This window comes from Rhinatrema bivittatum, chromosome 3, assembly GCF_901001135.1.
Source record: "Rhinatrema bivittatum chromosome 3, aRhiBiv1.1, whole genome shotgun sequence".
Taxonomy (NCBI): Eukaryota; Metazoa; Chordata; class Amphibia; order Gymnophiona; family Rhinatrematidae; genus Rhinatrema; species Rhinatrema bivittatum.
Window position 1 is genome coordinate 265167655 of NC_042617.1, and position 15083 is coordinate 265182737.

The 15083-nt window shown below is 44.7% G+C and overlaps 1 protein-coding gene across 1 annotated transcript in view; it reads left to right on the plus strand.

The window, feature by feature from the left end:
• Positions 1-15083, plus strand: part of LAMA2 (laminin subunit alpha 2) — a 1492466-nt gene that overhangs the window by 942912 nt on the left and 534471 nt on the right. Inside the window, 1 exon segment of the mRNA XM_029596813.1 lies at positions 11174-11354. Coding sequence (XP_029452673.1) covers positions 11174-11354 — 181 coding nt within the window.

Below are 15083 nucleotides of genomic sequence, written 5' to 3' on the forward strand. Positions count from 1 at the left end.
CTGCTGATTATGACCCATGACTGTGGTGGGAGACATTAACAGTAATTTTGTGGGAAGAAGTGATCTCCTTTGCAAGTCACATTAAGAAACAACTGCAAACCCAGCAAGCACTTCTGTTGCAGAAAATTAAAGGACCTTGAAGCTAAACATAAAGCTGATTGTTCCAAAAAAAACTTACAGGAGGCTGCAGTTGGCTAGGGATGAGCTTGCACAATTACAAGGTCAGCAGATTGAGAAGTCATTGTGCTTTTCAAGGCAGAAATTATTATGAACATGGCAACAAGCCTGGAGCTTTGTTGGTGAGACTGATTAATGGTAAACATAATAGTAATCTTATTGGTGTGATTAAATATGTCTCTAATACTTTATTTAATTTAACCTCTCTAATTACTACTGTATTTCAATGGCATTTTGCTAGTTTGTATAAAGAGTCTACATGGGTTTCAGGTGGGGAGGATTTGCACTTTTTAGACTCTATTTCTCTTTCTAAGCTCCTGGATAAGGTGAAGGACTCACTGTCGGCACCCATTACTGGTTCTGAGGTATCTAGGTCTATTAGTGCCTTAGCGATACAGAAAAGTCCAGGCCCAGATGGTTTCCCAGTGCTAGGAAAAATCATGGAAACAGTTATAAAGAATAGAATCACAGAGCATTTAGATAGACATGGTTTAATCAGACACAGCAGGCATGGATTTACCCAAGGGAAGTCTTGCCTCACAAATCTCCAACAGTTTTTTGAAGGGGTGAATAAACAGGTGGACAAAGGTGAACCAGTAGATGTGGTGTGTGTATTTGGATTTTCAGAAGGCGTTCCACAAAGTCCCACATGAGATGCTTCTAAGAAACTAAAATTAATGGGATAGGAGGCGATCTCCTTTTGTGGATTACAAACTGGTTAAAAGACAGGAAACAAAGAGTAGGATTAAATGGTCTGTTTTCACAGTGGAAAAAGGTAAACAGTGGAGTGCTTCAGGGATCTGTACTTGGACTGGTGCTTTTTAATATATTTATAAATGATCTGGAAAGGGGTACAATGAGTGAGGTGATCAAATTTGCGGATAACACAAAATTATGCAGAGTTGTTAAATCTCAGGCAGATTGTGATAAATTGCAGGAGGATCTTGCAAAATTGGAAGATTGGGCTTCCAAATGCAGATGAAATTTAATGTTGACAAGTGCAAAGTGATGCATATAGGGAAAAATAACTCTTGCTGTAGTTACACAATATTAGGTTCTATCTTAGGAGTTACCATCCAGGAAAGAAATTTAGGTGTCATAGTGGATAATACATTGAAATCGTCGGCTCAGTGTGCTGTGGCAATCAAACAAGCAAACAAGTCAAGTGGAGAAATCTATACTGAATTTGTTGTCCTTGATAGAGAAATACAGTGCCCTTTCTGGCTACAAAATTAATTATACTAAATCCATTTATTTTTCCAGTTGGTCCTGTGGTGGATTTTAAACGTGCAGCGGGGAATTTTTCTTTGGCTTCAGTAGGTTTGAAATATTTGGGAATATTGGTTTCTCCTAATCTTAATAACTTATATAAATTGAATTAACCAAATATTTTTGCCAACTATATTTGGATTTGGGATGATGGACTATTTTTCCCTTGTCTTTGTTTGGTAGGGCTTATTTGGTTAAAATGGTGGTGCTCCCTAGGTTGCTCTATTTGTTCCAGCATCTTCCCTGTCCAGTCTCTAAAAAGATTTTTCAAAAACTGAATAGTTCTATCTCTCCTTTTCTTTGGAGAAGAAAAGTTCCACACATTAAGTTGGCTACTCTGCAGCTGACTAAAAGTTGTGGAGGGCATGATCTCCATGATCTATATCTGTATTATTTCTCCATGCAATTGCTTGGCATAAGGGGGGTGGTGTGGAGTTTTGGGTGCTTCCTTCTGGGTATCATTGGAAAGATATCAGGTTGTTGATATGGAATTTAGTACTTTGTTATGCTTGCTCCTCCTTCTGTTTTTCAGAGTGTGGGTAGGTATAGCCCAATAATTTCTCATATGCTCAAAATTTGGCAAATAGTTTATAAATTAATGAATTTACCAATGGAGGGTCCTTCTCCTATTTCCTACTTGATCTATAATCCTTCCTTATCTTTAGGAACTATGGGGTAAATTTTCAAAGTTGTATGCGCACGCTCATGTGCACATGCTTCCCGGCGTGCGCACATGGACATGCCGATTTTATAACATACATGTGCTCCAGTTAAGGTGTGGACTGGGAGGGAGCTTACTTACCCCCTACCCTAACCTCCCTTCCCCTTCCCCTCTCCTCCCCACCCCCTAAGCCCTATCTCCTACCTTTCTGTAATTTTATTTCGTTGCTTACTGCTCCGTTGGAGCTCCGTTGGCGCCATCTTTAAAGATGGCCGCCGCCATCATAAAGATGGCGCCGGCCATCCAGTGCTCCTACCATGTGACAGGGACCGACCAATGGCACGGATACCCTGTCACATGGTAAGAGCAAAGGGCCATCGGCGCCATCTTTATGAGTGGCAGCTGACTGCCCGAGAACGGGAGATCGCTCCCGGGACCACCACTAGACCACCAGGTAATTTTAAAATGTTTTGGGGGGATCAGGAGGGTGGGAGAAGCTAAGGGGTCATCTTTAAAGGGTCGGGTGGGGGGTTTTTTAATTGGGCTATCGGCGCCATTTTTGAGTGGCAGTCAAAATGGCGCCGATGGCCCGAGAGCGGGAGATCGGTCCCCGTGCCCCCACTGGACCACCAGGTACTCGTAAAAGGTTTTGGGGGGGTTCGGGGGGGTGGGGGAAGGTAAGGGGTCAATTTTAAAGGGTCGGGCCTCACTAAAAAAAAGTTAATGATGTGAATCGGAACCGATTCCGATTCACATCTCCAGTGATCAGATTTTTTTCTCCCTCCAGCCGAACCCGATCGTTAAGATGATCGGGCACACGATTCACATCTCTATTGGACAATATATTAAACCTTCTGAAACTCTATGTACTGAATATGGTATATCCTCTCACACTAAGTATATATATAATATATATGTGCAATTGCATAGAGATCTAGTGGGCAGGGAGGGGGATGTTAAAGACCATGTATGGTACTTTTCATACTAAAATGATTTCCAGTTTATACATTTATTTACAAGATGGGATTGAAATGCTTGAAACTAGTTCAGTACATAGATAAATGGAATTCAGATTCACTTGATGATGATAACTGGAGTGACATCTGTCATGCTATTTTATGCTTATCTAGATGCAATAAAGTTTGGGAACTGATGATTCGTCTCCTACAAGAACATATAGGTACCCATTGTATTTTACCAAATTTAGTGCATCTAGTCCTCTATGTTGGAGAAGTTTTGGTACACCAGCATCTTATCTACATATGTGGTGGGACTGCCTGATTGTAACTACTTTTTGTTGCAAGTGCAAGATACATTTTTGCTATTCTCTAATTTTGTTATTCTCCCAGGACAAGCAGGATGGTAGTCCTCACATATGGGTGACATCATCGGATGGAGCCCTATCATGGAACACTTTTGTCAAAGTTTCTAGAACTTTGACTGGCACACTGAGCATGCCCAGAATGCCACTAACCCTGTATCCAGCAGGGGTCCACCTTCAGTCTCTTTTTTTCCGCCCAGCAGTTGCCTTGCGGTTCTTAGGAGCTCTGTGAGAATTTATCACAATTTTTTTCCTCATGGAACTTTTTTCTCAGAATTTCAAAATTTTTCCCTGTCCTGGGGTCCCCCATCGACCGCCGACTTCCGCTAATGCCTGGTAAGTTTACCACGTTCTTTGCGGTCGGTTCCTGGGAATGCTTCTATCGGTGCCCAATGACCACCCTGCGCCGCCCCTTTTTTCAAAATGGCCTCCGGTTTTCGGAAGTACCCCGAGTGTCAAGGACTATGTCCATTATAGACCCTCATCATGTCTGTGTCTTATGCTTGGGGCCTTCCCACAACGTCCAACTGTGCACTAGTTGTGCCCAAATGACCCCTAAAGTTCACAGCACCTGCCTAGAGAAGATAGAGCACCTGTTCGTCTCTAAGCGCTCGTCTCCATTGACTCTGGCCAAGAGCGCACCGAGTCGGAAGCCTTCTTCATCATCAACTCCATCTTCATTGATGTCACATTAACATCGAGACGTCAGTGACCGGCTGTCACCGGCATTGTCCTGCTCAAAGGCCTCAATGTCCTCGTCCTCGGTGCCAGAGAAGGATCGGGCCGAGCATCGAGAGAAACACCATCATCGGCACCGACGCGAAGCTTCATCCGGTGCCAGCACCGACAAGCCATCGACATCGGTCGAGCTGCCGACCAAGAAGTGAGGAGGATGGGGGCTCCTCTCCTGGGGAGAGGAGTCCCCATCCTCCTCTGGACCCGGGACACCGAGGTGTTCCCCACCTGCAATGGTGCCAGGAGCTGAGACTCCACAAATTCCTGTGGACCCTCCGGAAACGCCTACTCAGCCTTCAAGCCCGGCCACTGTGTTGCCAACACCAGCCTTCCAGGAGGAATTGGACCAGATGGTCCAAGAAGCAGTACTTCAGGTGCTTCGAGGATTCCAGTCACCACCGGCGTGACTCCTATGCCGATGCCTGACCCGGTGCCTATGATGTTGGCTCCACTCCTTGAAAGATTGGACACCCTGATCGGTGCACTTCCATCGGTGCCCATTCCTTCTGGACCAACTGTGCCTCTGAGACCATTGATTCCTCCACCAGCATCGATTCCAATTCCTTTGTCTTCGGATGATGAAGTGCCAGATCGTGTCTCTTCTCCTTCCCGAGAACCACCGATGCCGGAACCAATTCCTGGGCCATCGGGTTTATTTCCACCCCAATGACCATCAAAAACACAGATTCCTTCGGTGCCACCACCGTGCTTAGTGCCGCCGCCTCCTTTCTCGGTACCTTCATCTTTTCCATCGGTGCCACCTCCTGATTCAGCTGAATTTATTTATTTATTTATTTATTTAACATTTTTCTATACCGACCTTCATGGTTAAATACCATATCAGGACGGTTTACATCGAACAGGGGTAAAATAACTAGATAAAGGAAGAAAAAAACAAAGTTACATTACAACGAGGACTGTGAACTTGGAAGCTTAGGAAGCTAGAAGAGAAATATAAAGTTAAGTTAAAGGGAGAGAAACAAATTCCGGACTAGAGGTAGTCCAGACTAGAGATAGTCCACATGTTAGAGTCGGTATCCATGCTGTCAAGGTATTCAGAGGAGGGGAGGATCCATTAATCATGGGTAGATAACGCCTAATGTGTATCCCAGGGTTCTGGGAAGGCTTGGCGGAACAGCCACGTTTTGAGTTTTTTCTTAAAAGTTAGCAGGCAAGGTTCCAGCCTAAGTTCTGCAGGGAGGTTGTTCCAGATGGCTGGGCCTGCTGTCGAAAATGCTCGGTCCCTGGATGCGATGAGTCGTGTGGCTTTGGTTGGAGGGGCTTGTAGCGTTCCTTTGGATATTTCTCTCATTGGCCTGTTAGAAGTATGGAGTTTTAATGGAATTTCAAGGTCGAGATAAAGGAGATTATAGATGAATTTGTGTATTAATGTTAAAGATTTGTGAAGGACTCTGTAATTGACTGGTAATTTGGACTTCTGCCTCCATCTGAAGGCCTGCAAGGTGGAGGAGACCCACCATATGATCCTTGGGGTGATGATTCCTCTGACTCCCAAGTTTCTGAGGACTTTCTATCAGAGCCTTCTCCCCCAGAAGAAAGATGCCGCTCCATTCTGGAAGACCTATCAATTGCAGCTTCATAAAGATGTCTGAAGCCATCCCCTTTAAATTGCAAACAGAGGAGGATGCCAGGCATAAAATGCTGGAGGTGCTTCAATTCGTGGATGCCCCCAAAGAGGTAATGCAATTCCAGTCCACGAAGTTCTGCTTGACCTCTTACATCATACCTGGGAACACCCTGGAACAGTGACGCTACATATCTTGTTCAGTCAGTTTCCATAAGAGCCAGATACCCCCGCCATTCAGTAGTGGTGGAATCTGCCCAGAAAAAGGCTAAGAGATCCCAACCTCATTCTTCTGCCCCTCCTGGAAAAGAGCAGAAGTCTTTGGACGCCTTCAGCTGAAGAGTTTTCCAGGAATTTATACTGATGGCACATATAGCAGCCTTCCAGCTAAACATTACACAATATTCCAGAAATCTCTGGAAACAAGTCCAAGACTTCACTGAAACCCTGCCTGAACAATTCCAAGAAGGATTGTCTACTATCCTCCAGAAGGGTCTCTATGCTAGGAAACACAAGGTCAGAGCAGCGTATGACATCTTCGAGACTGCCTCCAGAGTGTCAGCGGTGGAATTAAGCACCAGATGCTGGGCATGGCTCAAATCCTCTGATTTATGACAAGAAGTCCAGGATAGGTTAGCAGACCTTCCATGCACAACGGACAATTTGTTTGTTGAAAAAATTCAGGAGACAGTAGCGCAACTCAAATACCACCATGAGACCTTGCGCCAACTGTCCACTGTCTTCCTGGACTACTCATCTACCACCAAAAGAACATGTAGACGAGAACCTAGAAGGGTAACCTATAAACCACATAGGTATTACTCTCCTCCGTCCCGGACTCGTCTAACCAGACCTTCTCAAAGAGGTCAGGCTCATCAGCACAGACCCCCAATGACCCAACCACCTCCGCAGACTAGTCCTGCCTTGGGGTTTTGATTCCCTTCTAGAGAGCAGCAGTCAAACCCCCCCTCGAACCATCTTTCCTGTGGGAGGCCGCCTGTTCCACTTTGCCAACAAATGGCACACAATCACCACTGACCAATGGGTCCTTTCTGTAGTTGCCCATGGTTACCATCTAAATTTCCTTACATTCCACCGGACTCTCCACCACGTCCAACCACACTCAAGGCAGAACTCTCAATCTTCCTGCAGTCCAATGCCGTGGAACCGGTTCCTCTGCTGCAGCAAGGAAAAGGGTTCTACTCTCAATATTTTCTAATTCCAGAAAAGTTGGGTGGCATGCATCCTATACTGGACCTCCACACCCTAAACAAACATCTCTACAAGGAAAAGTTCAGGATGGTTACCTTGGGCACCATACTCCCTCTCCTACAAAAGGGAGATTGACTCTGCTCTCTAGATCTTCACGAGGCTTATGCCCATATAGCCATATCCCCTCCTCATCAAAAATATCTCATAGTAGGTTGAAGGCATTTCCAATACCAGGTGCTGCCATTCGGCCTGGCATCAGCACCCCGAGTATTTACGAAATGCCTGGCAGTAGTAGCAGCTTACCTAAGACAGCGCAGTGTCTATGTCTATCCATACCTAGACGATTGGCTGCTCAGAGATCCATCCAAGGAGGTAGTACTTCAATACCTCCATCTTGCTATACACCTGCTACAGTCCTTGGGGTTTCTCATAAACTATCCCAAATCACATCTGACTCCGTCACGGACTCTGTCATTCATCGGAGCTGATCTAAACACCATTCAAGCCAGAGCGTTCTTCGCAAAGGACCGAGCACCCACACTATCAATCTTGGCCAAAGCAATACAGACTCACTGAACCGCTACAGCTCGCCAGCTACTAACCTTGCTAGGGCACATGGCATCTACGATTCACATTACTCCAACGGCTCAACTAGCCATGAGAGTAACACAATGGACTTTAAAGTCCCAATGATCCAAATGAAACCAAAATCTGTCATATAATGTCCATGTAACCAGCCAGCTTCGCCTCTCACTAGCTTGGTGGATACAGGAGTCCAATCTTCAGATAGGACTACTCTTTCAAACTCTAGTTTGGTTCCTCAGATTACGTTGACCTCCAACCTAGATTGGGTAGCCCATGTCAATGGCCTACAGACCCAGGGAACCTGAACCAGAGCAGAAGCAAACCACCAGATAAATTTTCTGGAGCTCCGGGTGACACGGTATGCCCTATTCGCATTTCAGGATTGCCTGTCCAACAAGGTAATCCTAATTCAAACAGACAATCAGGTAGCGAGGTAGTGTCTCAAAAAGCAAGGGGGCTCAGGCTCTTACCTGTTATGCCAGAAGGTGGCTCAGGTTTGGGCCTGGGCTCTCTCCCATCCACAGAACTGAGGGCAACCTACCTGGCAGGCATGGACAATATCATGGCAGACCGTCTCAGCCGGACCTTTCATCCCCAGGAATGGTCCCTAGATCCCACTGTAGCGAACAGAATTTTCCACAGTGGGATCGCCCGTACATAGATCTCTTTGCGTCAATTCACAACCGCAAAGGAGACCAATTCTGCTCTGTACACTGCAGCCGCGAAACACCACCGAGGGATACCTTCACCCACTCATGGAAAACGGGTCTTCTATACGCATACCCTCCTCTTCCACTCATCAGCAAGACTCTCGTGAAGTTATGACAAGACTGGGGAACAATGATCTTCATAACCCCTTACTGGCCACGTCAGGTTTGGTTTCCCATCCTATGCGACCTCTCAGTCCAGCAACCAATTCGCCTGGGCATAGATCCAACTTTCATAACGCAAAACAACGGACTGTTGCATCATCCGAACTTCCACACCTGTTTCTGATGGCATAGATGTTGAAAGGTTAATTCTTCAATCCTTTAACCTTTCTAATAATGTGTCCCAGGTCCTCGTAGCTTCACGGAAGCCTTCTACACAAAAATCTTATCGTTCCAAGTGGAAAAGATTCTCCTTATGCTACATGACAAAGGAAATAGATCCCTTTTCCTGTCCCACAACAAGGTTCCTGGACTACCTCTGGCACTTCTCGGAGTCTGGCCTACAAACCTCCTCCACTTGAATACATATAAGTGCCATAGCCGCTTACCACAAAGATGTAGGAGATGCCCTGCTTTCGGCGCAACACCTTGTAGGGCGCTTTATGAGAGGCTTACTCCAGCTGAAGCCTCCACTGCGTCCCCCAATTGCGGCATGGGACCTCAATGTTGTGCTAACACAGCTCATGTGACCTCTGTTCGAGCCCCTACACTCCTGTGAGCTTAGACATCTCACATGGAAAATGATCTTTCTGGTTGCTATAACTTCGGCTCGCAGAGTCAGTGAGTTATAGGCACTGGTAACATATCCACCTTATACCAAATTTCTCCACGATCGTGTGGTACTCTGCACTCACCCTAAATTATTACCAAAGGTTGTTTCTGATTTCCATTTAAATCAATCCATAATACTTCCTACCTTTTTCTAAAATCTCGCTCACACCAAGGTGAGTGAGCACTGCATTCCTTGCACTGTAAACGTGTGCTTGCCTTTTATTTGGACTGCACTGCAGTCTCCTTTGATAAAACCAAACTGGGAGTTCTGGTGGGCAAGCAGACCCTGTCCACCTGGCTGGTGGACTCTATTACCTTCTGCTACCAACAAGCAGGCCTACCGCTACAGGGACACGTGAAAGCGCATTCTGTCAGAGCCATGGCAATGTCTGTGGCGCACCTCCACTCCGTACCTATTGCTGACATTTGTAGAGCTGCCACATGGAGTTCTCACCATACCTTCTCAGCTCATTATTTTCTCGACAAGGCTGGCAGGCAAGATTCTGTCTCTGGCCAGTCTGTCCTACGTAATTTGTTTCCAGTTTAAAAACCCAACTTCCTATCTATGACCCACTGTGAAATTCAGGCTACCATCATAACCAACAGTGCCCCTATTGTTGTGCCTGTTGCATGTCGTTGGGTGCTTTTGGTTCATTCTGTTCGGGCATCCTGTAGCTCGCTATTCACCCATATGTGAGGACTTCCATCCTGCTTGTCCTGGGAGAAATCAGAGTTGCTTACCTGTAACAGGTGTTCTCTCAGGACAGCTGGATGTTAGTCCTCATGAAACCCACCCACCACCCCGTGGAGTTGAGTTCGCTTACGTTTTATTATTTTATTTTTCGCTCGTATGTTTTTGCTACAAATGAGACTGAAGGGGGACCCCTGCTGGATGCAGGGTTAGTTTCATGCTGGGCATGCTCAGTATGCCAGTCAAAGTTCTAGAAACTTTGACAAAAATAGGGCTTCATCTGATGATGTCACCCATATGTGAGGACTAACATCCTGCTGACCTGGAGAACACCTGTTACAGGTAAGCAAATCTGCTTTCATTTTACTGCACCCTTTTGTTGATTGGGTCAATGGGAAGAAGATCTACTGAACAAATGGACTTGGACACTTATAGCACATTTAATACATGCTGTATGGATAACCATCGCATATTTTTGGAAATTGGTATTGCAGTTTGCACACTGATGGCAGGTGATGGCGGAAATTAAAATTATGGAACATTTATCCCATGCCCTTCATGACAAATCAATACATAATGAATCCATTTGGGGGACTTACAGGAAATGGAGAAATGCCTCCTGTATAGATGAGCGAATAGGTCCTTATTGTTTGATATTTGGCATGGAATACAATTGTCTTTATACTGTTTCCTTGGGACCAAGTGTTCTGTGACATGTATATGCTATTCATCTTATGCCTATGTTTGTTCATGCTTCTGTTCTTAAATAAAAAGATTTAAAAAAAAGTAAGTTAATGCTAATTAATGCTTAAACAGCTAAGGTTCTGCTATAAGCTTCTTTTTACAAGTCTCCCTGACTTAGCTTACTGCACAAAGAAGTACACTTCTGTACAAAGGAAGATCTACTAAAAATGTTACTGTCCAATATACTTCAAGAGTTTAGATCCTGGAGTGGTCACTATTCGGAATTTGCATCAACATGACATCGTAGCAGAAAAACAAAGTAGTGCATGTGTACATTAGAATCCATTTTTTCTCTAGCTTAGTAGAAACTAATGCAAAGGAATTCAAGTTAGGAAACTTTTGGCTTACATTTTGTCTGTGAAAGGGCCCCAGTGCATTGGTAGCAAAAGCTGGAATATAATCAATTAATGAAAGTAAAAGTGAGTAGTGGCGAAGAGAAAGCTGTGGAGAGTGAATTAGCAAACACCAATAAATAACTGTTTTCCAGGTGCACGGATTTTTTTCCCTTTTTCTGACAGGTAAGTGAATATCATAAGAAGGCATCAATAGGTGTAGGCACTACCTCTGAGGTTAATAATTGTTTAGGTTTGTGTTGTGAGGAAGGGGGTATGCGGGAGGAGGGACTCAGCTTGCCATCATTTTTTCTTTCTTCCTATTGCTTTTTTGCATACCTGGTTGCTAATTTTATATTTCCTTCATCTCTCCTTGCCAGCCTGATACCTTCGGCCTCCAATCATCCAGGGGCTGTGTTCCTTGCAACTGTAACTCCTTTGGCTCCAAGTCATTTGACTGTGATGAGAGCGGCCAGTGCCTGTGTCAGCCTGGAGTGACGGGAAAGAAATGTGACCGCTGTGCTCATGGATATTACCGCTTTGAAGAAGGAGGATGCACTCGTATGTAATATGCATCATTAAGAATTGTTTGCATTCATATAGCATGCTTCACTGATATAGGAGCCGAATCTTTACAAACATCATGCTTCAGAAATGGGTCATGCACTTATTTGACTCATTTCGAGTGCAAATGGACTCAAGTGCAACTGCATAAATACTTCCAAAAAAGAATTTACTGAGCCGTGGCTTGGCAGAGATGGGCTACCAATTTTTTTATCAAGGGACAATCGGCAGCCCTGTTCCACTAGGTGGGGTACTTTGTTTTCATAATCTAACAAAGAAAGTCTTCTGGAAGTTCCCAGGAGCCCCTTCCAGCACATCAATGCAGTTAGGTAAAGTAATGCATGGTAATGTAAACTGAAATTCCTTGAGGCTTTACAGAAATTAGGAATGTACATAGCCAAAAGTTTTGTTTATGTTTTCATTTCTCATTTGTTATGTTATTTTTTTCTGTTTTTGGAGGTTTTGATTTTTTTTCCATTTTCATTTGTTTTCAGCAAAGTATTGCAAATAGTGCACACAATTTGCAATACTTTGCAGAAAAAAAATGAGAATGAAAAGTTCATTTTTGGGGGATCAAATTCATTTTGTTTGATACAAAATGAAAATGGGCTCATTAATCCCATTTTCCCTTTGCGTTTCAAACAAATGCACGTCCCTAATAGAAAGGCAATGATAAAACCAAGACTTAGATGCTAGCAGTGCTGACTGGTTTCTTTCAGGGGATAGTGTCTCCAAAGAAGTTTGTCATGCACAAACCATGACAGTACTGAACCTCACTCATTTACCAGAGTATATTGGATACAATGTCAAGCTCTCATATTTATTTACTGCCAGTGCTCACCTCAGTACTTGCATTGCACCAAAGAGAGCTAGAACTGATAAGATGGAGCATGTATAGGCCACATATCAATGTGCTTGCGGTTGCTTTTTGCAGATTTTCCTTTGATAGTTTTCTTCCTCCTTCAGTTTTTAGCAGGATCTCTTTGTAAACCCTCTTGATTTAAATATAGGTTTTGTGACATAAAAATAGCAGTTCAATATGTTCTTTTTATCTTCAGGGATCCAAGTAACTGTCTCTTGGTTTTTACATTTGCTTCTGTGGCCTGCCTCTTTCTGCTGTGGGTCCATGAACAGAGTCACCATGACCTATAGCTCTATCAGGGGTGTTTGCCTTTCCCTGAATGGTCTGCACTATTTCTGTTACCATCATTAGCCTTAGTGCTAAAGCTAAATGCGGGAAACATTTTATGCTGTGAGATTTTATTCAGTATGAATTTTTCTTTTTCTTTCCTTTCATACTTCAATAGTAGTGGTTGCCTTGCTGAGATTTGGATATAGCGAGGTCACTGTGTGAAGGTACTCAGATTTCTAGAGACAAATTTAGTTTTGGAGGTTGCATATCAAAAAGGATAGAGCTGGGTTAGAAGCGGTGTAGGGAAAGTGAACCAAAATGGTGCTGGCTCTGCATCAAAAGCTTTATGAGATGAGACTGAAGGGCTTAAATTTGTATAGCCGAGAGGAGAGTAGAGACAGAGGGATATGATACAGACTTTTTAATAGCCAAAAGGTATTAATAATGCACAAGAATCAAACATGTTTTAATGGAAAGGAAGCTGTAGAACTAGAGGTCATGATATGAAGCTTCAAGGGGGTAGACTCAGGAACAACATCAAGAAATACTTTTTCACAGAAAGGGTGATATATGCCTGGAATATCCTCCCAGAAGAGGCGTTGAAGACAAGAACTGTAACAGGAAAAAAAAGTGGAATAAACATAAAAGAGTGGAATAAACATAGAAGTTCCCTAGTTGCTAGGGAAATGGAGAATCAGGGTAACCTATGGTACTTTGGGTGAAACATTTCTGAATGGGGCAACAGTTGCAACCAGCTAATAGTGCATTCAGGAGAGCCATCTGGGCATATCTTACAGTTAATGTGCGGTTTAGCTATCTGGCTCTTTATGTTACAGTTTGATCAATTTCACTGATGATAATGGTAGGTCAGTGACAGTCTGCTCTTGTGTTTCTATGGTCAAGACAGGCCCTTTGTGTACCACAAGAAGGAATGAATGAATAAAGTTGAGAGGGGGAGGTCTTGCCGTCACCTGCTTTTGCATCTTGATGGGACCTGCTTAGCCTTAGGGTAACCTGCATGGAGCAGCAAGTACATACCTAAACACTAGGGATGTGCATTCGTATTGACCGCATATGTAAAACGCTACTCATATTTTTTTTTAACTTAAAAAAAGGATTCGACATATACGATCGGATTTCCCACATATCCAACATAGCTATGTTGGATATGTTGGAAATTGCGATTGTTGAGCCAAAATAAAAATTTAAACCCCCTCACCCTCCTTAATCCCCCCCCCAGACTTACCACAACTCCCTGGTGATCGAGCGAGGAGTGAGGACGCCATTTCTGCAATCCTTGGCGAGAAGCATGTGACGTCGCGCCACGTCGAGTGACGCGGCGCCACGTGATTCCCGGCGAGTTCGCGCCGGAAGGCTCGTTCGGCCCAAAAAGAACTTTTGGCCAGCTTGGGGGGACCTCCTGACCCCCCCAAGCTGGCCAAAAGTTCCTTTTGGGCCGAACGAGCCTTCCGGCGCGAACTCGCCGGGAATCACGTGACGCCGGCGTCACGTGATTCCCGGCGAGTTCACGCCAGAAGGCTCGTTCGGCCCAAAAAGAACTTTTGGCCAGCTTGGGGGGGCCTCCTGACCCCCCCAAGCTGGCCAAAAGTTCCTTTTGGGCCGAACGAGCCTTCCGGCGCGAACTCGCCGGGAATCATGTGACGCCGGCGTCACTCGACGTGCTGCCGACGTCACATGCTTCTCGCCAAGGATTGCAGAAATGACGTCCTCACTCCTCGCTCGATCACCAGGGAGTTGTGGTAAGTCTGGGGGGGGGGATTAAGGAGGGTGAGGGGGTTTAAATTTTTTTTTTGCACATATGGACATATACCCAACTCATTTAATTTTTTTTATGTCCATATTGACCACAAATGGGACCCCCTTTGGACATATGGACATATGGACATAAACTTTTGCTCTGCACATCCCTACTAAACACCTTGCTGGACAGGCTGGATGGACCATTTTGGTCTTTATCTGCTAACATTTTACTATGTTACTCCCGTTAGAGTTGCACAGCAACTGTTATTAATAATCAATGTTGCTGCAGACCCTTTGGCTTGATTTTCTATTGGTGAGATTAATCGCTTTCAGAATGCAGAGTTGATAAAAGTGAGGGTTTTCAAATGGAAAATTAGTTAATTAATTAAATTGAACAAGAAAAGAACACAAGCTTATGAAAAAAATACCGTTGTACTTCTGAGGTGGCTTTCTTTCTAGATGCTCATGGATCACCTATCATCAGTATAGTGGAGCCATCATAATTGGCTGGAATATTCAGTGGGTATTCAGCTGCTGAATATACCCAGCTATCTTACGGGCCGATACAGTAAAGTCCGCGGGAGAGCGGACGAACGCCTGCTCTCCCGGCGTGTGCACCGGCCCCTCATCGGTGTGCGCGATTCACTAAGCAAATTAGGCGGCGCGGTAGTAACGAGGAAAAGGAGGCGCTAGGGACACTATCGTGTCCCTAGCGCCTCCTTTTTGACAGGAGCGGCGGCTGTCAGCGGGTTTGACAGCCAACGCTCGATTTTGCCGGCATCGGTTCTCGAGCCTGCTGACAGCTATGGGCTCGGAAAGCGGACGCCGGCAAA